At 40.1% G+C, this 26,894-nt stretch overlaps 1 protein-coding gene across 2 annotated transcripts in view; it reads left to right on the top strand.

Moving 5' to 3' along the window:
* Positions 1-26,894, top strand: part of TACR1 (tachykinin receptor 1) — a 368,725-nt gene that overhangs the window by 333,023 nt on the left and 8,808 nt on the right. For both annotated transcript variants that reach the window (XM_089687167.1, XM_089687166.1), the window contains exons 3-4: positions 20,793-20,943; positions 22,230-22,420. In XM_089687167.1, coding sequence (XP_089543293.1) covers positions 20,793-20,943; positions 22,230-22,420 — 342 coding nt within the window. The remainder of the gene's footprint in view (positions 1-20,792; positions 20,944-22,229; positions 22,421-26,894) is intronic.

The following is a 26,894-nucleotide window of genomic DNA, read 5'->3' on the forward strand; positions in this document are numbered from 1 at the left end:
GGTTGGAATCAAGCAGAAACATAATGGAGGAACAAGACAAAGGTCAGTAATGAGTAGTAGTGGATATAATGACAGCAAAGGAGAAATATATTTGTTGGGGAGAGCACAATAGTCTGGCAAACATGAAGTGCAAATGAATGGCTTAAATAGGAAGTTCATGGGAGTAGCAAGGAGTTCAAAGTTGACTAGAAACAAGGTACAAAGCAAGATTATCCAAAGGATCAGAGAGTGTACTGTCCAGCATCCCAAGTGGCTCAGAAAAAAGAGCTACTGCCAGATACAGCAGAGGTTGTGGATTCAGATCCCAAGACTGACAGTAAGGATTGTGTTTACCGGATTGAAAAAGAGTACTGCTACAATTATGCTCTACATTATGGCAGCCTTAATAATGTACTTCTCTTATTTGTTCCCTTTGGTCTGTTTAGTATACCACTGAAAACTTTTCCTCACCTGTTGCTCCTACCAAAAATCTTGTAAGCTGATAACTTTCTGTGTTCTCAGCCATCTCATAGTTATCAGTTACCACTGTTACCAACTCTCTTTGTGGACTAAACAACCCCTGCCTTTGTTATAAAGATGAAAAGGGGGAAAGTGTGCTGTAGTCCTCACATAGGATGAGATGAATGTACTTGCGTTTGGTTTATGGGAAGTTTGCTGAACAGCTCACAAGTTAAAATGTTAATCTGAACCCCATTGAAGTCAATAGAAACCAAGTCCATGGTGGCCATTTTCAAGGCTAATAGGCAATGCATGTCAAACAAATGGCTTAAGGTGCTGGGTACAGTCCTGGGGGACATGTATTAATGCAAGAAAATAAAAAAACAGTTTTACAGGAAGCAACACTTTAAAAAGGCTTAAAGTGGAATATTGAACTGCACAGTTCCTTCAAACCACATGCTTGGAGATGTTTTACATCTGTCTGTGAAGTGGTGCATGTGTATGATGTACATTCACCAGCCACTTTATTATGTACACCTTACTAGTACCGGGTTGTACCCCCTTTTGCCTACAGAATTGCCTTAATTCTTGATGGCATAGATTCAACAAGGTGTTGGAAATATTTTGATCCATATGTTCAGATATGTGTTCTTATGAAAAAAAAAATAGATTATCCCTATCAAGTAACTGTTATAGTGAGAGATACATATTTTCTTTGGTAGTATAGTGCAAAATACTAGGCCACGACAAGTCACCAATTTTAATAGTTGTTGAATACACCTAAAATGTAAATTATTATAGTCTCCAGGAACATTATATTCACACAGTCTCAGACATACAATGGTAACAATTAGCAAACAATTTTATGTAATCAGCAGAACGAATTGGTAAAACACTCTTTAAAAAGTACTTGTTGTCAACCCAGCTGCAGATGTCTGAGCAGATGGTAAATAACTAAACATATGTTGCTTTTGCTGTGTGTTATAGCAGTATAATTTGTCTCTTTTTTATGCTTGCATGATGTTGGTCATCTTCTTGGCCCATATAAATACATTAGTGTGCGATTAAGTATGAAGCTGTATACTGGCAGGAGAATGGGGTAAAAACAATATAGAATGTACATATCCATTTCGCCTTGTGTTATTTAATTTCCTGTGCTCATCTAAACGGTGCCAACAAATTTGACAACAAAGTAGCATAAAAGACAATTATACAATTTACTAAATACAATCTCTCTTGGTTACAGTTGTGCAGGTGGGCTTATAACAGTTATAAATGTAATTTTGTATTGAGCACATTAGGAAATCTCTTTCATACAGTATATTAGCGCATTAATAAACTGATATTGATAAACATCTAGTTCCTATATGGAAATAATTTACCAATCAAATTTGGAATTAGGTTTTAGCTTTGTCTTCCACTATATTTGGAAGAAGCTTTTACTTTATATTTTTACTGATCTAGTGTCGTGGACTCTCCTGTGGGCTCTCATCCATCCAGGCAGCAGAGGTCCATACACATTGGGCTTAGTACCTGATGCCTTATTCTATGAACACTTTTCACTTGTCACACTTCCGAGGTCCCACTGCCTTTTCAGACCAGCTAAGCCAATGCTTAGAACTCTACTACGGCTGTGTTATTTTTCTAATAATGCCCCAGCAATTAAAAAAATAAAAAGTACCTTTGGCTGTGTTCACTCATTCAACAGTGCTGTCCCCTGCAGGCTCACCCACTGTGATCCAGTGCCAGTCTTCTTTAGGGTTAATGATTTCTAGCATAATTTGGGCCACTTCCAGTGGGTGAAGGGCAACATGGCCCACTACCTTAGGACAGGTCATCATGGCACCCTGCCCTCACAGTACAGCACGAGTGGCACTGCCTTAATCATGTCAGCCCAACTTCCTTCGTCATTATGGACTTCCCAGAACCAAAAAAGAAGTGGAGAAGAAAAGGGCCCTACACATCACGAGAACTATATATAGTATATGCAAGGGGTCTCTAGGGAAAAGAGTGCAGTGTGGGGTGCCAGAGGGGGGAACTGTGCTTTAAATTCTTGGGGGAAGCCAAGTGCCAGTGCATGTGCCCAAAGTGTCCTTGAAAGTGGCTGCAACGGGTGAAATATATTGCCACAGTTATCTTCTGGTCTAACCCTTATAATTGGCTCTCTGAACAGAATTCTAATAAAATAAGATTAGTAAAAGACTATCCAACAACATGGTTACTAAACACACCGCATGTTTTTTTTTCCTTCTTCATATATTTTTGACAGCACTATTATATGGATTTGTGAGACAAAATACTGATCAACCTGAACCCCACTTAGTTCTCTATACACTGTACATAAACATGCACTTTTGAGTGATCTGACCATGCATTTTTCTAGACTAATATATTTTTTTTAAAAGGTTTTTTTGGCGGTAGCATTGTGTCCTCACATTGGGCTTTGAGCTAATATCTATATCCAGCTTTCCATGAACAATCACCTTTTTTTTCTGTTTCAATATTTTTATTAAGAAAGGTTTGTTTTTAAGAATATAACAAGCTCAAATACGCCCTCACAGGGGCAGAGCATAACAATAACACATAAACAGAGACACCCTGCTAACTTGTATTAGTCAAATAACGAAATGTCCAATGACATCAAGAAGGGATGGCAAAAAGCCGAACCAAATAGCAGCAGTAATCCAACATAATATCGGAAAAGAACAAAAAAGAAAAAAGGTTAGAAGAAAAGAAAAAGAAAATAAAACAAAAGAGAATCAGAAAGAAAACATGAAAGAAGGGAAACTAGAGGAATCATGGATCTGGGGCTATCACAGGCAGCGACTATAGGAGGCCATAACAAGTAGGAGGCAGGGATGGCAAGGAATAACATATCTAAGGTTCCCAAACCTAAGGAATCTCGGATGAGAATCATGAAAAATGCTAGACATCTGTTCATTGAACAACATAGCATTCATGCGGGTCTTCACCCCCTGGAAGACTACCGAAGGGGTTCTCCAAGCTTGAGCTATAGCACGTTTGGCCGAGATGAATAGGTAGGAGAACAATCACCTTTTTGATACCCTAATTTTGAACTTGCAAAATCCCCAAAAACTTTTTGAATTTTGAATCTTATGTTAGATGCATACTTTACTCACAGTGTGCACTCCGATTATGAATTACTTCAAGTAATATACAGTAAAGCAATTATGAACTTAGTGGTGTGCAAATTTGAATTGCTGGGTGAAAAGTAGCCCTAACCCTAAATTACTGTAGTTCACTGAACAGCTTTAGCCTTGGCATACAACCCCAATTCCAAAAAAGTTGGAAAGCTGTGTCTATATAAAATCTACATAAAAACAGAATGCAATGATTTGAAAGTCTAATAAACCCACATTTTATTCACAATAGAAAAAGAATACATAACAAAAATGTTTAAATTAAGAAAATGTTCAATTTTAAGAAAAAAAATAAAATAGTTTTGAAATTGTTGGCAGCAACATGTCTCAAAATACCATATTTTGCGCTCCATAAGACGCACCTGACCATGAGATGTGCATAGGTTTTAGAGGAGAAAAACAAGAAAAAAAATATTCTGAACCAATGTACTGCAGACATACTACAGGAGATGACCAGAGACTGCGGACACAGTACAGGAGATGACCAGAGACTGAGGACACAGTAAAGGAGATGACCAGAGACTGCGGGCACAGTACAGGAGATGACCAGAGACTGCGGACATAGTACAGGAGATGACCAGAGACTGCCGACATAGTACAGGAAATGACCAGAGACTGCTGACACAGTACAGGAGATGGACCAGAGACTGCGGACATAGTACAGGAGATGATCAGAGACTGCAGACAAAGTACAGGAGATGACCAGAGATTGCGGACACAGTACAGGGGATGACCAGAGACTTCGGACCGTACAGGGGATGACCAGAGACTGCAGACAGTACAGGGGATGATCAAGAGACTGCAGACAGTACAGGAGATTGACCAGAGACTGCAGACAGTGCAGGGGATGACCAGAGACTGCAGACAGTACAGGAGATGACCAGAGACTGCAGGCAGTACAGGAGATGACCAGAGACTGCAGACAGTACAGGGGATGACCAGAGACTGCAGACAGTACAGGAGATGACCAGAGACTGCGGAAATAGTACAGAAGATGACCAGAGACTGCAGACAGTACAGGGGATGACCAGAGACTGCAGACAGTACAGGAGATGACCAGAGACTGTGGACCTTTAGGGAGGGAGGCGGAGCGGGTACCTGAATTTGACAGGTACCCACTCCCACTTCCACAGAGCTGTCCTCCCTTTACTGTGGGTACCCAGAAATTTGAAATTTTTTTGGTAACCATGGGCGCTACGTTCTCTGGACTAAAGATGGAAGGGACTTTCCAGCTTGTTATCAGCTTTCAGTTCAGAAGGCTGCATCCCTGATGGTATGGGGGTGCATTCATGCATATGGAATGGAATGGGCAGCTTGCATATCTGGAAAGGCACAACTAATGCTGAAAGATATATCCAGGTCTTATGCTCCCATCCAGACGTCTTTATCAGGGAAGACCTTGCATATTTTAGTAGGTCAATGCTAAATTGCATATAGCAATTGACAACAGCATAGCTTTGCAGTAGAAGAGTCTGGGTGCTTAACTGGCCTGCCTGCAATCCAGACCTTTCACCAACTGAAAACATTTGGAACATCTTGAAATGAAAAATATGACAAAGACCCAGGACTGTTGACCAGTTACAATCATATATCAGGCAAGAATGGGACAACATTCCTCTCCCAAAACTCCAGCAAGTGGTCTCCCCAGTTCCCAGATTGTATAGAGTGTTGCTAAAAGAAGAGGGGCTGCTACACCATGGTAACCATGGCCCAGTCCCAACTTTTTTGAAACCTGTTGCTGCCAACAATTTCAAATTACTTTACTTTTTTCCTAAACTGGTACATTTTCTCAGTTTATAAATTGTTTTCTGTTGTGAATAAAATATGGATTTATGAGATTTGCAGATCATTACATTTTGTGTTTATGTAGATTTTACACAGTGTCCCAACTTTTTTGGAATTGGAGTTGTACTTTAGAAGTACAGTATCCCATTCTGATATTTTGTAGGGTGGCAAAGATTGAAAAACAAAATCTGATTTGTCATAGCACGTGATGTCACAGATTACTATATTAGTACACTTGGAAAAAAAAATTTTTTATTTGCACTAATACTCAAATTTTTAGGACAAGATTTTGGGATGAGTACTGCTTGGACCTTCTAAGAAGTTGGTATACCCCAAAAGATAGTCATGAAAATGTGCATGTTAGTGCAAAGAAAAAAGTATTATGGACATTACTCAAAGCGTATTGTGTAGTGGTTGTTGATTGTACAGGACTTTTATTTAATAGGCACTGTCTAGAAATACTCCTTTAGCAGCAGACTACTTTATTTTATGCTGGAGCCAAAACATCAGAATAATTGCATATAATCATATATTATGACAGCGTGTAAAGGACATAGAGCCTTGCGGCTTCCATTAACAGTATTAGGTACAGCTCAGTATGAATAAAACAGTACATGGTATTGAATTGTGAATAGAAATCACAATCTTACATCTTCCATTAGCTTTCCTTTTGTTTGTTTGTGTTTTTTTAATACCTGATATATACATATAAACAATTTGCGAGACAGATAGATAGATAGACAGACAGACAGACAGACAGATAGACAGATAGACAGATAGACAGATAGACAGATAGACAGATAGACAGATAGACAGATAGACAGATAGACAGATAGATAGATAGATAGATAGAATTGTCCTCGCATGCAGGAACACTTTTTTTTTTAACATCAATAGAGTGCTTTATTGACCAAACAGACAATACAACATTGGTACAGAAACAACATGGTACAATGCGATACACAATCTGCAGTAGAATAAAACAAAAAACAATAGACAGACACTGTTCATCCATATAGTACAGCACCAAAATAAGCATAGTACAAAACACATACAGCAACCATGAGCAATATCTGACCCTGAAAAAAGGAAAAGGGAAAGGGGGGGACTGGGGGGGGGAGAGAAAAGGGGGAGGAAGGAGGAGGAGGGGCGGGGGAAAGGAAAAGAGGAAGGGAGAGGGGGGAGGAGGGGAGGGGAAAAGGGAAGGGGAGGAAGGAGGAAGAGGGGGGGAAAGGGGGGGGGGAGAGGAAAGGGAGGGGGGGAAAGGAAGAAAGGGGAGGGGGACACAGGGAGGAGAAGGAGAAAAGACACTACTCGTATAACCATGGAGCCCTCACTTTGTCATACTTCCAAGGACAACCCTGATTAATGTACGTGAGTCTATACATGGAAAAGCGACGTCCACCCACGCCTCACAAGCCGATAATTTCAGTGGGGCCATGGAAGTCCATTAAACAAGATCTCTTTTTTAGCGTAAAACGGCAGGTAAGATATAAGAAGCTTAGCATGGTTGGACCACTGGTCATGCTCATGAATGCCCAACAGGGCAAACTCTGGCAAGAGAGGTAATGCCAAATGCAACTTGAGATTGATCTCAGCGAAAACCTCAGGCCAATAGGCCAGAATCATGGGCATAACCAAAACATATGAAAAAAGGACCCAGGTTGCACATGACAACGGGGACAAACAGAGTCCTGGGTAGGGTAAATTGCGTGAAGCCTCTGAGGGGTATAATAAACTCTATGAAGGAATTGGACCTGAATCATTTTATCCCTAGAAGAGACGACCAGCTTAGGACCCTTTCGCAAACAATCCTCCCAATCCTCTCTATCCAAGTTTGGAATATCAGCCCGCCATCGGTCCCACACATGCTCAAGCTTAGGAGAATTAACATTAAGAGGGACTCCATACAGAGCCGAAAGGGGCTTCACCAATTGGGGCGAAGTCACCAGCTCCTCAACAGGGAAAGTCTGGAGGAGGGGAGGCAGGAACACTTTTTTAAAATAAAAGGGAAATTGTATTAAATTGAATATGTATCAAGTGGGTTTTGGTAAATGTAGGGTAAGTAAGAGAGGAGTTATTCATATTTGTTACATTAAAATGGAACAGTTTATTTGCTTGAACCTTAATAAATCAGACCCAACAAAAGGCAGCAATTTTGAAGACTTTGTTCATGATTGGTCAAATATCTGCATGACAGGAGGACAACCATATCACCGTTCTGTGAGCAAAAGGCCAGCTTCACACATGCACATTAATGTAACATGTTAACATGCATTGCATGAAGACAGCCCATTCATCTTGAATGGGCAGCCAATGCACAGGAGACCATACCTTTTTTTTTTGCGTGGTAGAACATGAAAGAGAGTCACAGAAAAGAAACTAAATGTATCAGGAACAAAAAGGACCTTCAAGTATAAGCAAAAATCACCCTTGAGAAGTGGTGATTATTATCATCAGGCATGAGAGCATCCCTGCAACTTGAAGAAAGGAAATTCAAAAGAGGAGTATGGCCAAAGCATTTCTGGTCATACTTCTCTTCTGAGTCACAGGAGTGCACCTATTTCTGCACTTCTTTGACCCAGATTCAGTCTACAGTGGGCAGTGACATCACTGTGCCACTCCAGTCTCTGGGAGTATCCCGGCAATAATATTGGGATCCACCCAGATGCCTGACAGCGTTGCTGAGAGCCTAGACCAGCCGTTCCTGCCCCCTCCACAGCCCGGTGCTACAGTGAGCGCTAGAGGGGCAGAGCAGAGAGCCAGTGTCAGTCGCTGCTCTCTGCTCAGTGAAGGCTAAGAATTGAGTGATCAGCGGTCATGTAATTGCTTAGTTCTTGGAGATGGACCAGAGACTGCGGACATAGTACAGGAGATGATCAGAGACTGCAGACAAAGTACAGGAGATGACCAGAGATTGCGGACACAGTACAGGGGATGACCAGAGACTTCGGACCGTACAGGGGATGACCAGAGACTGTAGACAGTACAGGGGATGATCAAGAGACTGCAGACAGTACAGGAGATTGACCAGAGACTGCAGACAGTGCAGGGGATGACCAGAGACTGCAGACAGTACAGGAGATGACCAGAGACTGCAGGCAGTACAGGAGATGACCAGAGACTGCAGACAGTACAGGGGATGACCAGAGACTGCAGACAGTACAGGAGATGACCAGAGACTGTGGACCTTTAGGGAGGGAGGCGGAGCGGGTACCTGAATTTGACAGGTACCCACTCCCACTTCCACAGAGCTGTCCTCCCTTTACTGTGGGTACCCAGAAATTTGAAATTTTTTTGGTAACCATGGGCGCTACGTTCTCTGGACTAAAGATGGAAGGGACTTTCCAGCTTGTTATCAGCTCTCAGTTCAGAAGGCTGCATCCCTGATGGTATGGGGGTGCATTCATGCATATGGAATGGAATGGGCAGCTTGCATATCTGGAAAGGCACAACTAATGCTGAAAGATATATCCAGGTCTTATGCTCCCATCCAGACGTCTTTATCAGGGAAGACCTTGCATATTTTAGTAGGTCAATGCTAAATTGCATATAGCAATTGACAACAGCATAGCTTTGCAGTAGAAGAGTCTGGGTGCTTAACTGGCCTGCCTGCAATCCAGACCTTTCACCAACTGAAAACATTTGGAACATCTTGAAATGAAAAATATGACAAAGACCCAGGACTGTTGACCAGTTACAATCATATATCAGGCAAGAATGGGACAACATTCCTCTCCCAAAACTCCAGCAAGTGGTCTCCCCAGTTCCCAGATTGTATAGAGTGTTGCTAAAAGAAGAGGGGCTGCTACATCATGGTAACCATGGCCCAGTCCCAACTTTTTTGAAACCTGTTGCTGCCAACAATTTCAAATTACTTTACTTTTTTCCTAAACTGGTACATTTTCTCAGTTTATAAATTGTTTTCTGTTGTGAATAAAATATGGATTTATGAGATTTGCAGATCATTACATTTTGTGTTTATGTAGATTTTACACAGTGTCCCAACTTTTTTGGAATTGGAGTTGTACTTTAGAAGTACAGTATCCCATTCTGATATTTTGTAGGGTGGCAAAGATTGAAAAACAAAATCTGATTTGTCATAGCACGTGATGTCACAGATTACTATATTAGTACACTTGGAAAAAAAAATTTTTTATTTGCACTAATACTCAAATTTTTAGGACAAGATTTTGGGATGAGTACTGCTTGGACCTTCTAAGAAGTTGGTATACCCCAAAAGATAGTCATGAAAATGTGCATGTTAGTGCAAAGAAAAAAGTATTATGGACATTACTCAAAGCGTATTGTGTAGTGGTTGTTGATTGTACAGGACTTTTATTTAATAGGCACTGTCTAGAAATACTCCTTTAGCAGCAGACTACTTTATTTTATGCTGGAGCCAAAACATCAGAATAATTGCATATAATCATATATTATGACAGCGTGTAAAGGACATAGAGCCTTGCGGCTTCCATTAACAGTATTAGGTACAGCTCAGTATGAATAAAACAGTACATGGTATTGAATTGTGAATAGAAATCACAATCTTACATCTTCCATTAAAGTAAAAACAAAGTTTCTAATGGATGTATTTCAGATTTGGTGACATTTATGCAGGCATGGTAACAGGCTAGCTTTCCTTTTGTTTGTTTGTGTTTTTTTAATACCTGATATATACATATAAACAATTTGCGAGACAGATAGATAGACAGACAGACAGATAGACAGATAGACAGATAGACAGATAGATAGATAGATAGATAGATAGATAGATAGATAGATAGATAGATAGATAGATAGATAGATAGATAGAATTGTCCTCGCATGCAGGAACACTTTTTTTTTTTTTTTTAACATCAATAGAGTGCTTTATTGACCAAACAGACAATACAACATTGGTACAGAAACAACATGGTACAATGCGATACACAATCTGCAGTAGAATAAAACAAAAAACAATAGACAGACACTGTTCATCCATATAGTACAGCACCAAAATAAGCATAGTACAAAACACATACAGCAACCATGAGCAATATCTGACCCTGAAAAAAGGAAAAGGGAAAGGGGGGGACTGGGGGGGGGGAGAGAAAAGGGGGAGGAAGGAGGAGGAGGGGCGGGGGAAAGGAAAAGAGGAAGGGAGAGGGGGGAGGAGGGGAGGGGAAAAGGGAAGGGGAGGAAGGAGGAAGAGGGGGGGAAAGGGGGGGGAGAGGAAAGGGAGGGGGGGAAAGGAAGAAAGGGGAGGGGGACACAGGGAGGAGAAGGAGAAAAGACACTACTCAGATAACCATGGAGCCCTCACTTTGTCATACTTCCAAGGACAACCCTGATTAATGTACGTGAGTCTATACATGGAAAAGCGACGTCCACCCACGCCTCACAAGCCGATAATTTCAGTGGGGCCATGGAAGTCCATTAAACAAGATCTCTTTTTTAGCGTAAAACGGCAGGTAAGATATAAGAAGCTTAGCATGGTTGGACCACTGGTCATGCTCATGAATGCCCAACAGGGCAAACTCTGGCAAGAGAGGTAATGCCAAATGCAACTTGAGATTGATCTCAGCGAAAACCTCAGGCCAATAGGCCAGAATCATGGGCATAACCAAAACATATGAAAAAAGGACCCAGGTTGCACATGACAACGGGGACAAACAGAGTCCTGGGTAGGGTAAATTGCGTGAAGCCTCTGAGGGGTATAATAAACTCTATGAAGGAATTGGACCTGAATCATTTTATCCCTAGAAGAGACGACCAGCTTAGGACCCTTTCGCAAACAATCCTCCCAATCCTCTCTATCCAAGTTTGGAATATCAGCCCGCCATCGGTCCCACACATGCTCAAGCTTAGGAGAATTAACATTAAGAGGGACTCCATACAGAGCCGAAAGGGGCTTCACCAATTGGGGCGAAGTCACCAGCTCCTCAACAGGGAAAGTCTGGAGGAGGGGAGGCAGGAACACTTTTTTAAAATAAAAGGGAAATTGTATTAAATTGAATATGTATCAAGTGGGTTTTGGTAAATGTAGGGTAAGTAAGAGAGGAGTTATTCATATTTGTTACATTAAAATGGGACAGTTTATTTGCTTGAACCTTAATAAATCAGACCCAACAAAAGGCAGCAATTTTGAAGACTTTGTTCATGATTGGTCAAATATCTGCATGACAGGAGGACAACCATATCACCGTTCTGTGAGCAAAAGGCCAGCTTCACACATGCACATTAATGTAACATGTTAACATGCATTGCATGAAGACAGCCCATTCATCTTGAATGGGCAGCCAATGCACAGGAGACCATACCTGGTTTTTTTGCGTGGTAGAACATGAAAGAGAGTCACAGAAAAGAAACTAAATGTATCAGGAACAAAAAGGACCTTCAAGTATAAGCAAAAATCACCCTTGAGAAGTGGTGATTATTATCATCAGGCATGAGAGCATCCCTGCAACTTGAAGAAAGGAAATTCAAAAGAGGAGTATGGCCAAAGCATTTCTGGTCATACTTCTCTTCTGAGTCACAGGAGTGCACCTATTTCTGCACTTCTTTGACCCAGATTCAGTCTACAGTGGGCAGTGACATCACTGTGCCACTCCAGTCTCTGGGAGTATCCCGACAATAATATTGGGATCCACCCAGATGCCTGACAGCGTTGCTGAGAGCCTAGACCAGCCGTTCCTGCCCCCTCCACAGCCCGGTGCTACAGTGAGCGCTAGAGGGGCAGAGCAGAGAGCCAGTGTCAGTCGCTGCTCTCTGCTCAGTGAAGGCTAAGAATTGAGTGATCAGCGGTCATGTAATTGCTTAGTTCTTGATCTTAGAGCCATCAGGGGACAGTTACTATATTGGACTGATGCTGTGGCCATATACGTGATTATATGTATTTGGTTTTTTGCTATCCCACACTTCTCCTTTAACCACTTCCCGCCCGCCATATAATGAAATGACGGGCGCAAGGTGGTTCTCTCATTCTGGGAGGATGTCATATGATGTCCTCCCATTCTAACCGCGCATGCGCAGCTCCGAGAGCGCGTAGCGTGGTGATCGGCGGTGCGCTGTGTCCCCCGGACACAGCGGATCACCAATCAACGGAAAGAGCCAAAGATTTTGGCTCGATCATGTGATCAGCTGTGTCCAATCACAGCTGATCGCATGTAAAATCATGAGCTGTCACGCTGACAGTTCGAGAGGAGAGGAGAGACAGTAATCGGCATTCCTCAGAGGGGACATGTACACTGATCATCAGGGCACTGATGATTAGTGTGCCCTGATGATCAGTGTAGCCCCAGCAGTGCCACCTGTCAGTGTCCATCAATGCCACCTGCCAGTGCCCATCAGTGCCATATCAATGCCACATATCAATGCCTACCAGTGCACATCAATGCCACATGTCAGTGCCCATCTGAGCTGCCTTTCAGTGTCACTTATCAGTGCCAGTCAGTGCCGCCTATCAGTGCTGCCAGTCAGTGCCGCCTGTCAGTGTGCATTAGTGACGCCTATCAGTGCCAGTCAGTGCTGCCTATCAGTGCAACCTAACAGTGCCAGTCAGTGCCGCATATCAGTGCCAGTCAGTGCTACCTATTAGTGCCGCCTATCAGTGCCATCTATGAGTGCTGCCTTTCAGTGCCCATCAGTAATGCCTGTCAATGACCATCAGTGCCACCTACCAGTGTCTCCTCAGTGCCACCTATCAGTGCCCATCAGTACAGCCTCATTAGTGCATATCAGTGAAGGAGAAAAATCACTTATTTACAAAAGTTTAAAACAAAAACTTAGAAAAAACTCTTTTTTTTCAAAATTTTCAGTTGTTTTTGGTTTGTTTAGCAAAAAATAAAAACTCCAGTGGTGAACCAAAAGAAAGCTCTATCTGTCTCAAAAAAATGATAGAAGTTTCAAATGGGTACAGTGTTGCATAACCACGCAATTGTCATTCTAAGTGGGACAGCACTGAAAGCTGAAAATTGTCCTGGGCAGGAAGGGGGTATAAGTGCCCTGTAGGCAAGTGGTTAATTACCGAAAACGATGAAAATGTAGATTAGTCTTATACAAAAAGAGATTCTAACAAATATAGTAGATTTGGTAAAACAGTTGAAAGCAATCCTAATGAAAATGTTTTAAAGGGTTTCTTATATTTCTAAAAATAGTAGAATGTTGATGAAGGGGATTCATCTGAAGTCACCTAGGGCCAGGAAGGACTTCCCCTGTTAAAACAACTTGGGCAATACATAAAGCATACTTCTGCCTCCCTCTGTGAAAACAACAGGATTATATAACAATGTGAACATCTGAATATCAACATTATTATAGCAACTTGTTTCTTCCTGTAATAATTTATTTGCAAGGGAGAATCAAATTTGCTCATAACATATGAAGGCTATTATTCATGCATATTGATACTGCACAGTTATTGTGCCTTACTGCTTCCCTTTTTCCCATGCAAGCCGCTCAGACAAACCTTAAAAGGTAATAAAGTAATGTAAAGTAATAATATTTCTACTTATAAACAAACTATATTTAAAGAGCTAATAAACAAAAATGTATTAAATTGCAGCTTAGCAGTTCTTAGATGTGGTGGATGCATTAGTCATTTAGATGATTTTTACTTTGTTTTCACCTGTTGATTCAGCCATTAAGTCTTTTATTTTTCAGTTTCCTTTAACAGAGCAAGCTGTCCAGCAAAAGTGGCATTTGGGGGTTTAGACAAACCATTTACCACTGACAGGGGTGCTTCCAATGATCAGCTTTTATTCATTAATGCAAAATCTTTACCCCAAAAGGAAAAAAATGTTTGCTGACTGCTTATAAATTGTTAGCTGGAGTTCAGCTTCAATGTTTTAATCAAGTCCATCTAAATCTGCTAGTCTAACACTACCCTTTCCCCAGAAGGACAATGCTACTACTTCATCAAGAATGCAGATAGCCTAAAACAGGAAGGGTGTTACTTGGCAGGGTCACCAGTTGAAAATTAAAAAAAGAAAGCCTTAAAAAAAAATAAAACTAATGCAGCTCCCAAACCTAATGATTGGTAAACTGCAATATATTTTTAATAGAATTGAATTGATTTTTTAAACAGAAGTTAGTGTCACTTTAACTCAATTTTTGCGTATGTATTGTTATTATTTCTAGGGCCATGGACTGAAAAATGTTTACTCATTGGGGGTTATTTACTAAAACTGGAGAGTGCAATATCTGGTGCAGCTCTGCAAACAAAACCAATCACCTTCCAGGTTTTATTGTCAAAGCTTAATTGAACAAGCTGAAGTTAGAAGCTGATTGGCTACTATGCACAGCTGCACCAGATTTTGCACACTCCAGTTTTGTGTAGTGTATGGTACAAGTACCTGCGCAGGGTCACAGGCACTTGTAGAGTTGAGTACATAAAAATCTTTTGCAGATCTTGACATTAGAGACAATTTGTAGGAATAAAATATTGTCCATCTGTGATATACAATTTCATGCTCCAACAATGATCCTGTCATGGTAGAACAGAAAAATATACCAGCATATGAGCCACTATCTCGGGGTCAGTGAGTGTGCAGCTGCCTGACAGCCTACATTCCCTTCAGCAACTTATGAAGCCGAGATCTTTAGAAGAAGGATTCCAAGCATTTATTTATTTTTGGCAAAAAAAAACAGGAGAAAAAGATAAATAACAATAGTTAAATAGTAGCCAATCCTGTAAATTCACAGAATCAGAAATATGGGCAGCGCATGCTGTCCTACTAACTGTTAGCCGACAGCTAGCTAACAAAGCTGACAGCAGCGCTGTGTTTCATTCCCAGACTAAATTTACATCTGTGAATAGTTCTGTAAAACTGAAATACAGTTACATAAACTGAGGTTACACTATGCTTTTAAACGTCTCTTTCAAATGCATACAATAAACACTTTTCTTATGCTGACAGCTCTATTACAAATCCACCCCAAATACATACCTTTGCAATCCAGATATATCATAACTTTAGAAAGCAATGAATAGACTTACAAGCATATGTGTATTAAAGGGAAAAAGAGGAGACCTTCACTGGTGTTCTTCTGGAAGCTAAAATGGCTCTGCAGTGTTGTGTGGATAAACTTTATTAACAAATACAAAGTACTTCCTTTTCTTCTTTAGAAAAGAATAAAAATAGGCTGCAGTTGCAATGAACACCCATTAGATGGCTCCCCACTCAACACAATGATACTGAGATATACAGTACAAAACCCAAAACCAAAAATGTAATGTGTTAAAGTATGTATTCCTAACTCAAAAATGTTCATTATATTGCTCTCAGCCTCCTCCAAAGCTCAAATTCCTTTTTTATGCTGTTGTGATCTGACTTTCTGTTAGAGGGGGGGCTACGTTCATTCTCCATGGTCCTACTGTAGAAATGTAGCCACGTTACAGGCCATTACAAGGCCATTACATAGTGGATGTGTATGGAATATAGGATACACCCCCCCCCCTAAAACTGCAAAAGCAGTTGAATTGGGGTGTACAAATGCTGTGGCTTCAATACTTTGTGGCAAAAATGACCCCCCCTCATGTGAGTACAGTCATGCCACAACCACTCTACAACTGCATGCCATGCAGTGCAATGGTTCCGCATTTCCAGGATTAAAATATATCACCTCCTCATCACTTCTTAAACGCCTTTGAAAATTAATCCATAGTGGAATACTTTTCAAAGGGGTGGTAAGTACTGCTGCATGTGTAAACCTGGCATTACCATTTGGCCCTTCAAAATTTGGCCCATATAATACACAGGGTCTGTGGCTGATTAAATCAAGGTTAGGCAATGACCCTTCAATCATCAACAGAAGTTGTGTTATTAAAGTGTTACTAAACCCAGGACCCTGCATTCCCGATCTGGTCTCTCACAGTACACAGAACATGGAAGTGCAATTATTTTAGTAAATATAAACTGCTAAATATCTTTTCTCATCAGCAGTTATAGCAGTCTTGTGACTTCAGCAGAGCACTGGTTAAAGCTTGTAGGAGTTTTCTTTCTGCTCTAGGAGGATGTGAAACCCCTGACCCTCTGTCTGGATAGTGCTGATTGGCCCTGTGCTGATCACATACACTCTCTAAAGAAAAAAAAAATCCTCTCTAGCAATACACACCAAACTGAGCATGTGTATGTGACTATGAATTCAGTCCGTATCAGGAGGTCATTTCAACAAAAGGAGGAGCAGAGAAGAAAGGATCAAGTAGCCTTTTTACACAATGCAGAGGATTAACCCCTTAAGTTCCACAGTGAGTATAACAAGCCGATTTTACTGTTGTGGGTTTAGTAACACTTTAATGGTCGATGTACATAGGCTTGTGTCGATGACATCAGTTTAAAACACTTTTGAGATCATTTCAAATTTATTGACCGGTATCTTTGACCTGCAGTTGACCTCCTTCTGACATGCAATACACCTGCTTCAAGAAAGTTCTACAATCCAATAGATTGTTTGGGAATGCAAACTGATTTTACTGTTGTGGGTTTAGTAATACTTTAATATTGGCTCAGTATCAGTCATCTGCTTCAGTTTAGTGATGAAAACAGACACAACGAAAGTGACATTTTCATGTGATTTTAGTACATTTGCAATATATTTTAATAAATGTGTCCCTCACTTTGCATGGCACATAACAGAGATGCTCATAAACATGGTCCTGTTGGCTGATTATATTTATTCTGCTCTGTGCTTTATTTAAAGTGTAAGTCCAACTTTTAGTGCCCTTCCTTATGACTCCTGACAAGCGTCACACTTGCCTGTCTTAACTTTGCTGGGATCTTTGCTGTGGGCCGACTCAGTACCCACACAGCCTCTTCTTGAATATCTTCACTGTTGGGTCCTGCTCCTCCTGTGCCATGATCTCCATTCATTTCAGTAGAAAATGTATATTCCTTCATGCTCCTCCACAGTACTAGGACTCAACAGTGAAATTCATCAAGAAGAGTCTTTGTGGTATTGAGCAAGCTGCATAATGATGTAGAGAAGTGACAGGTAAGGGTCCATAAGGGTGCATTCCAGAACTCATTAAGAGCTAAGCTAAACCGATGATTTTCTTGATTTGAGATCACCACTTGCTGGCAGTCACTTCATAGGGCTATGGCTGCACAGGAGATTTGGACCTTGTTCAGACAGGCTTTAGCTTGTGTACCGGAGATGTTTACAGTAAGCTAACCATAGATCTAAATAGTGTTGGCTATCACTGTAAACAAACTGCTAGCAGGCGTTTATCAAGTTTCAAGAAGTACTGAAGCCTACAGAGGTTTAGGTCACAGCCAGTGCTTCCATTTTTTGAGTTTAATAACTTCAGAATGCAGTAGAAGTTCGCTTTAAAGCCATCAAGTCATTTTCCCAAAGCTTGGTAAAAGCTTTCTAAAATGTGTGTTAGGTGATTGTGCACTTTCAACAATACATTTGAGAATTGTTCTTGATACTTTCACAATTGACACTATCTTTCAGGGCTTGCTTGGACCCAGAAGAAGCATGGTAGTTCTCCAAAAAGCATGTCTTGAAAAATTACTTTTTTGTGCAAATTACCTGCTTAAAGACTGCCCACAGTATATATAGTATACTGCGGGCAGGTAGCGACTCTGCACTGGAACACGTACTTGATACAGCATTTCTGGGCAGCATTTTCTCAATGTCACTTGGTACAGTACAAGTTGGTCAACAAGTCCCGGCTAATGATTTATGGTCAGGACCTGCTGATCAGCTTAGTCACAGCTCAGAGCCTTGTGCTTACTAATGTGCATAGGGAAAAGTGTTCCCCGAAAAAAGTTTCATGCAGCTTTATCAAAGGGCTTTTATTACTTGTGCTTTCTAACAACACACTGTTTAGAGAGCAGCAATGTGGCAGTTTTTTCTCCCTTCAAGGGAGACTTTTTCACTTTTTCTGCAGAGCAACCCCTAAACATTTGTGTTTGCCCTTAATCTTAAACAAAAACACCCAAAAGTCCATGTGCTGAAAACATAATTAAATTGTGGAAATAAAAGTGCCAACTTCTTTTCTTCAGAAAATACTTTCACCTTCCACCAGTGCACAAACCAACATCGAATACACTCACCAGAACTTGGTGAGTAAAAGACCTTTAAGGAATTTTTAGGGATCCTAAACCCTCTTTGGTGCCACGCTAGGGAAAATCTTCACCCTCCGAATAGACTCCACCATCCAACCAAAAGAAAAAAACTCACATAGCATAATATTGTCACACAATAGTAACTTTTTCCAAATGGAGATTAAAGCCACTCACATATTAAACACTTGCTAAAGGCATGTTTATTATGTATAAAAGGCTTCAGTTCCAGCAGATATACAAACTTTTCCTTCCAGGACTCTCACATCCACAGTGGAACAAAGACAGTACTCCTCTTAGACCAAACAGTGAACCAAGATGGCCGCTGGAACGCACCGCTCAGCGTGCGTTCCACTCACCGGAAATGACGTCAGGCGCATGGAGTGTGGACCGGAAATGCGTCAATGCGTTTCGCCCCTCCCATAGGGCGTTATCAAGACTTGATAACGCCCTATGGGAGGGGCGAAACGCATTGACGCATTTCCGGTCCACACTCCATGCGCCTGACGTCATTTCCGGTGAGTGGAACGCACGCTGAGCGGTGCGATCCAGCGGCCATCTTGGTTCACTGTTTGGTCTAAGAGGAGTCCTGTCTTTGTTCCACTGTGGATGTGAGAGTCCTGGAAGGAAAAGTTTGTATATCTGCTGGAACTGAAGCCTTTTATACATAATAAACATGCCTTTAGCAAGTGTTTAATATGTGAGTGGCTTTAATCTCCATTTGGAAAAAGTTACTATTGTGTGACAATATTATGCTATGTGAGTTTTTTTCTTTTGGTTGGATGGTGGAGTCTATTCGGAGGGTGAAGATTTTCCCTAGCGTGGCACCAAAGAGGGTTTAGGATCCCTAAAAATTCCTTAAAGGTCTTTTACTCACCAAGTTCTGGTGAGTGTATTCGATGTTGGTTTGTGCACTGGTGGAAGGTGAAAGTATTTTCTGAAGAAAAGAAGTTGGCACTTTTATTTCCACAATTTAATTATGTTTTCAGCACATGGACTTTTGGGTGTTTTTGTTTAAGATTAAGGGCAAACACGAATAATTTATGCACCTATTTTATATGATTTATTATATTGATTAATTATCTAAATTTGCGCTGTTTATTTATATTTATATTGTTTGTGTTTTCACGATTGGCACAGCAGCATTTTTAGAGTGTTATTTGGAAAGTTTTGGCGCAGGAATACGTTTTCTTGTATTAACCCCTAAACATTTACCTCAGGACTTTTATAAATTCTAAAATTTAGGAATATAATTACAATAGTCTTACATGGCTGTATAGAATGCTGGACTTAATTCATAGAATGACACAGTCTGTACCCAATAAATGCTGGAGATGTGTTCAAGAGAAAAGCCTGATCCTCCACATATTTTGGTTCTATCCAAAACTTTCCTCCTTTTGGAAGACTGTATGTTGTACAACGTTTTACAGATTTCTGGATAGCTTGGGAACCTTCATTTTTCCTACTATGCAATAACTCCATACATTCTAAAGTCCATTCTGTATTGTGACACCTTTTGAACACTGCTAAAATGTGCATTCTAGCTGGCTAGAGATCAGACGCTCCTCCGTCAATTCAACTGTGTTAATAAGTGGAAGAAGTTAGACGAATGGAGGACTTAACATATGCACAATATTTCTGATGCATTTAATAACCTGGTTTTAATGGCACCAATTATCTTTTTCTGAGTAAACGTCTCCTATCCAGTCAAAATTAAGATGCTTAAACTATCCTCCAAACCAATCTCACTCTTCCCTCCTTGGCTGTTATTATCCCCCCCACACACACACTTTTACTTCTATTTCACTTCGGAACCCCCAACTCTTTTTAATACTCTGTTTGAGCACCCCTTGCTTCATCTACTATTACACCCTTACTATTGTTCCAAATTCCCCTATATATTTGAAAAACAGAAATGCACCGTCCATGACACACTCAACTTCTGTCGCCCAAGCCACCTTTAAATTTGCCGATATTTTGCAAACAAGTCTATTCCAGGTGCTTTATATTACATCCGTCAATCTACAAACATAATTCAATATAATTTCCTAAACTTTATCCCTGTTGGATAACTGTGCACCGTTTTTGTTAATTAATGTGTATTGTAATGAACTATATGACTTCTATAGTTCATTACTGGACTGTATGCTCTCTGGAAGAAATTAAGAACTGAAAAAAAATAAAAAAAATGGTATTCCAGTGCACCAGCATGCAAAATGTGCCTTTCTGGACTGATCACATCACTGGGACACACAGAATATTATTATTAAAAGAAAATACATGCAAAAAAAGCTATAATTACAGCAGATTTTAGTAATGGCTGTCTTTGTTTATTGACCCTGTATCCTTTCCCTAGGTACCAGATATTGGTCTTCTGCCTTATCTACATACTGCCTCTGTTGGTAATAGGGTGTGCTTACACTTTCATTGGCATGACCTTGTGGGCCAGTGAAATCCCTGGAGATTCCTCTGACCGCTACCATGAGCAGGTGGTAGCCAAACGCAAGGTGAGTAATATTCTCAGCTAATAACTAAATATTTCTTTACAATAAATGGAGACAAAAAAATTCAAATATAATTTTTATTGACATGTAATGTATGTATAAAACATAGTAGTCTAGATGGCCCTTAAACAATCACAATTTAGATTTTCCATGTGACATGGAATTACATACATGTATAAAATTGTTGCACTAAAATCTGATTGTTTTAGGGCTATCTGGCCCACTGTTTTATACATTGATATCAATAAAAATTATAATACTTTAAATCTGTGTCTTCAGTTGGTGTCGGTAAACATATAAAAGACACAAACTAATGCAGCTCAGCCTTTATTATAACATTATCAAATGTATTTTTAAAAATAATCAGCATAAGTAGCTGAATTTGACTTGACTATCAGTCTGTTGCAGTACCTGTAAAGCAGAGAGAGAGAGAAGCAGCAAAAGCAGCCAAGTCCATTGTGTTGTAGTGTTCTTCTGCTAACAAGGGACACGCTGATAGGAGGAGAAATCAGATCGACAGATAGATGAGCTTTTTAGTGCATTTCTTCTGCTTTTACTGTCAACTCCCAGGGTGGGAGAGGGATAAGATGTATAAATATTACTTAATTGCAGCAGCTGTGTGGATCTCAGGACTGGATAGACAAACATGCAAATTCTTTTGACAGGTGAACTAGCTCCCATATATGTATTTCATCTATGTATTTATCTGTTTGCCTAGCATTCAGCATTCATTTTTCAATTGACTCAGCACATGTGATTGGTTGTTGTGGACAACTGCCCCACTTTTGCTCCAGGTTCTGTGACCAAGTTTTTGTAAATAGTCCTTTATGCATTAGTATTTTTAGAATTTTTTGTTTAAATATATTCTTCAGATTTTTTTTAACATGTAAAAAAGTAATTTTAACATATACATTTACATATATTTGTAAATGCATTCCAAAAATGTAGATTTGTATTTTTAAAGACAAAACAGTATATTTTTTAAAATATTTTTCATATATTTTGTAATAAAAAATGCATTTCAGCATGCAGTATATATATATATATATATATATATATATATATATAATTTTTTTTTTTTTATTGAAATATATTGAATATGGCCAAAATTGTAGTATTTCAAATATATGGCAATATATTTGGGAAGAATATTTTTAAAATATATTTCAGATATATTTTTCTTCAGTATGGGTATTACTTGGCCTGTATTGTTATTTGGGTAGATTTTAATGATGCATAAACCCCTTTGACATGACATCTGGGTAATTGTCACATTTTGTGTCCTGCAGGTGGTGAAGATGATGATCGTGGTAGTTTGCACATTTGCGATTTGCTGGTTGCCATATCATATTTTCTTCTTGCTACAGACACTTGATGAAACAAACCAGAAATTCTACCAGCAGCTTTACCTGGCCATTATGTGGCTTGCCATGAGTTCCACCATGTACAACCCCATCATTTATTGTTGTTTGAATGACAGGTGAGTGCAGCATCCATGGTGCCTCATCATTGAAACCTCTGTTATCTATAGCACTGCAACAATAGAGTCAGATCAATAGAGTCACAATAGAGCCAGCTTCAGTTCCTAAAGTCAGTCTGTGCACAGCACCTCATAATAGAAGCATTTATTATACACACTAAATGAGTCGCTTCAGTACAGCAGAGACATTGCTCCTTAAAAACAGGGAAAGCTAAGACATGAGAAAAAGTCAGCATATAGAGTTTGTTTTGTCTTTTTTTAAAAGAAGATGTAAACAGGTCCTAATTTTTGTCTTTTTTTTTATTTCCACTTTTTTAAGTCACCAACTGTTTGCATATACAGGTGAAAATCGAAAAATTAGAATATCGTGCAAAAGTTCATTTATTTCAGTAATGCAACTTAAAAGGTGAAACTAATATATGAGATAGACTCATTACATGCAAAGCAAGATATTTCAAGTCGTGATTTGTCATAATTGTGATGATTATGGCTTACAGCTCATGAAAACCCCAAATCCACAATCTCAGAAAATTAGAATATTGTGAAAAGTTGCAATATTCTCGGCTCAAAGTGTCCCACTCTAATCATCTAATTAAGCCATAACACCTGCAAAGGGTTCCTGAGCCTTTAAATGGTCTCCCAGTCTGGTTCAGTAGGAATCACAATCATGGGAAAGACTGCTGACCTGACAGTTGTGCAGAAAACCATCATTGACAGCCTTCATAAGGAGGGAAAGCCTCAAAAGGTAATTGCAAAAGAAGTTGGATGTTCCCAAAGTGCTGTATCAAAGCACATTAATAGAAAGTTATGTGGAAGGGAAAAGTGTGGAAGAAAATGTGCACAAGCAGCAGGGATGACCGCAGCCTGGAGAGGATTGTTAGGAAAAGTCCATTCAAAAGTGTTGGGGACTTTCACAAGGAGTGGACTGAGGCTGGAGTCAGTGCATCAAGAGCTACCACACACAGACAGATCCTGGACATGGGCTTCAAATGTCATATTCCTCTTGTCAAGCCGCTCCTGAACAACAAACAACGTCAGAAGCGTCTTACCTGGGCTAAAGAAAAACAGACCTGGTCTGTTGCTCAGTGGTCCAAAGTCCTCCTTTCTGATGAGAGCAACTTTTGCATCTCAATTGGAAACCAAAGGACCCAGAGTATGAAGGAAGAATGGAGAGGCACACACTGCAAGATGCTCCGTCTACCAGGAGATTTTGGAGGACTTCATGCTTCCTTCCGCAGACGAGCTTTATGGGGATGCTGACTTCATTTTCCAGCAGGACTTGGCACCTGCCCACACTGCCAAAAGCACCAAAGCCTGGTTCAATGACCGTGGGATTACTGTGCTTGATTGGCCAGCAAACTCGCATGACTTTTACCCCATAGAGAATCTATGGGGCATTTCCAAGAGAAAGATGAGATACATGAGACCGAACAATGCAGAAGAGCTGAAGGCCGCTATTGAAGTATCCTGGTCTTCCATAACACCTCAGCAGTGCCATAGGCTGATAGCTTCCATGCCACGAGGCAGTAATTGCTGCAAAAGGGGCCCAAACCAAGTACGGAGTACATATGCATGCTTATACTTTTCAGAGGTCCGATATTGTTCTATGTACAATCCTTGTTTTATTGATTGCATGTAATATTCTAATTTTCTGAGATTGTGGATTTGGGGTTTTCATGAGCTGTAAGCCAAAATCATCACAATTATGACAAATCACGGCTTGAACTATCTTGCTTTGCATGTAATGAGTCTATCTCATATATTAGTTGCACCTTTTAAGTTGCATTACTGAAATAAATGAACTTTTGCACGAAATTCTAATTTTTCGAGTTTCACCTGTATATAAATATATTGCAAACAGGTGAGATGAATCCCACATCAGCAAATCTCTCAGTGCAATGCAATCAGGCTGTCCCAAGGGCTATATATAGAATAATTCAGTACAGGATTGCTGCAGTTGAGGTTTATTACAAATCTAAGCAAAAATTACAAACAAAAATGAGATAATGTTCCCTATGCAATAGTTTCAGGCGCAAGTATTTAATGCCCCAACTCAGGCAGGAACATCCATAAAATTATATAACAAACATTTTCCTACATTTAACTCACAAATAAGGAACCAAATAATTCATTAGAACCAGTTAAAAATACATGATTATCACAAATCTCCATTCAGTATTTCAGAGAAATGGCAGTCGAGAAATATTCACTCACCACCACCATAAAACGAGGGCGTCCCAGAGAATACCTATATAGAAAGTTGTAGAGTTTGATCTATATAGGATGTATTTATGGGATTATAGGTATGGCGTCGTTTTTTCTAACCGTTTTCTACTTTTTAACCTTTTCTAACTGTTTGATATATTTCTATATCTCTGGGGTGCCCTCGGTTTATGGTGGTGGGGAGTGAATAATTTTCAACAGCCTTTTCTCTGAAATTCTGAAAAGAGATTTGTGATAACTATGTGTATTGCATTGGTTCTAATGAATTAATTGGTTCAATATTTGAATCAACTGTACCAGATTCTGAAAGCTCCAGTTTTATTAAATCCCCCCCCCCCCCCCAATATCTCTTGATGTATGTGTATATATATATTAATTGGCCACTTTATTTGGTACACCTTGCTAGTACTGGGTTGGGCCCCCTTTTGTCTTCAGAACTGCCTTAAAGTGTTATTAAACCCAGGACCCTGCATTCACTATATCTGGTCCTCCACAGTACACAGAACATGGAAATGCAATTATTTTTGTAAATATAAAATGCTAAATACCTTTTCTCATCAGCAGTTAGAGCAGTCTTGTGACTTCTATTAGTGTCCAGAAGAGAACTTGTTAAAGCTTGTAGTAGGAGTTTTCATTCTCCCCTGATTGTCCTAGAAGGCTGCATAACCCCTCACCCTCTGTCTGGACAGTGCTGATAGGCCCTGTGCTGATCACATGCACTTGCTCAAGAAAATAAAAAAAAATCTAGCAATACACACCAAACTGACCATGTGCAGTTTGGCCCCAAGGCTCTGTTCTATTAGCAGATGGATTGGGGACAGTAGAAGAAGGGGAGGATCAGAGAAGACAGGATCAAACATAATTTTTACACAGTGCAGAGGATTAACCTCGTAGGTTCCACAGTGAGTATAACAAGCATTCTTTACTGCATATACAGACTGATTTTACTGTTGTGGGTTTAGTAACACTTTAATTCTTTGTGGCATAAATCCAACAAGTTGTTGGAAACATTCCTCAGAGATTTTGGTCCATATTGACATGATAGCATCACACAGTTGCCGCAGATTTGTCAACTGCACATACATGATGCAAATCTCCCATTCCACTACATCCCAAAGGTACTCTGTTGGATTGAGATCTGGTGACTGTGGAGGCCATTGGAGTACAGTGAACTCATTGTCATGTTCAAGAAGTCAGTTTGAGATGATTTGAGCTTTGTGACATGGGGCATTATCCTGCTGGAAGAAGATGGGTACACTGTAGTCATTAAGGGATGGATATGGTCAGCAATAATACTCATGTAGCTGAGGCATTTAAACGATACTCGATTGGTAAGGGGCTCAGAATGTGCCAAGAAAATATCCCCACACCATTACACCACCAGTCTGAAGCATTGATACAAGGCAGGATGGATCCATGCTTTCATGTTGTTTACGCCAAATTCTGAACCTACCATCTAAATGTTGCATTTGAAAACAAGACTCATCAGACCAGGCAACGTTTTTCCATTCTTCTATTGTCCAATTTTGGTGAGTCTGTGTTAATTGTAGCCTGCGTTTCCTGTTCTTAGCTGACAGGTGTAGCACCTGGTGTGGTTTTCTGCTGCTGTAGCCCATCTGCTTCAAGTTTCGACGTGTTGTGCATTCAGAGATGGTATTCTGCATACCTTGTTGTAACTAATGGTTATTTGAGTTACTGTTGCCTTTCTATCATCTCAAACCAGCCTGTCCATTCTCCTCTGACATCAACAAGACATTTTCGTCCACACAACTGCCACTCACTTGATATTTTCTCTTTTTCAGTCCATTCTCTGTAAATCCTAGAGATGGTTGTGCATAAAAATCCCAGTAGATCAGCAGTTTTTTAAATACTCAGACCAGCCCATCTGGCACCAACCATGCAACGTTCAAAGTCACTTAAATCCCCTTTCTTCCCCATTCTGATGCATTGAGTTGCTGCCATGTGATTGGATGATTAGCAATTTGTATTATATATATATATATTTATTATGTGGAGGTAGCTCAGGTGGGGGATCACCTCCCCTGGGAAAAAGGTAGTCCAGACAGCAGGGCTTTCTTAAAATCTGACTGCAAGCATCATAAACAAAAACATAACAGAAAATAAACCATCACCATCCAGGTACTAACTAAACATAGGAGATTCCAATCTCACCAGTGAAGGGCTAATCCCTGTCACCAACAAAATCAAAACAGTATGCAAACCTTTTCCTTTCTTGTACAATGCAAACTTT

Source organism: Staurois parvus, unplaced genomic scaffold (assembly GCF_062004578.1).
Source record: "Staurois parvus isolate SC_StPar_1 unplaced genomic scaffold, SC_StPar_1.0 ptg000420l, whole genome shotgun sequence".
NCBI lineage: Eukaryota > Metazoa > Chordata > Amphibia > Anura > Ranidae > Staurois > Staurois parvus.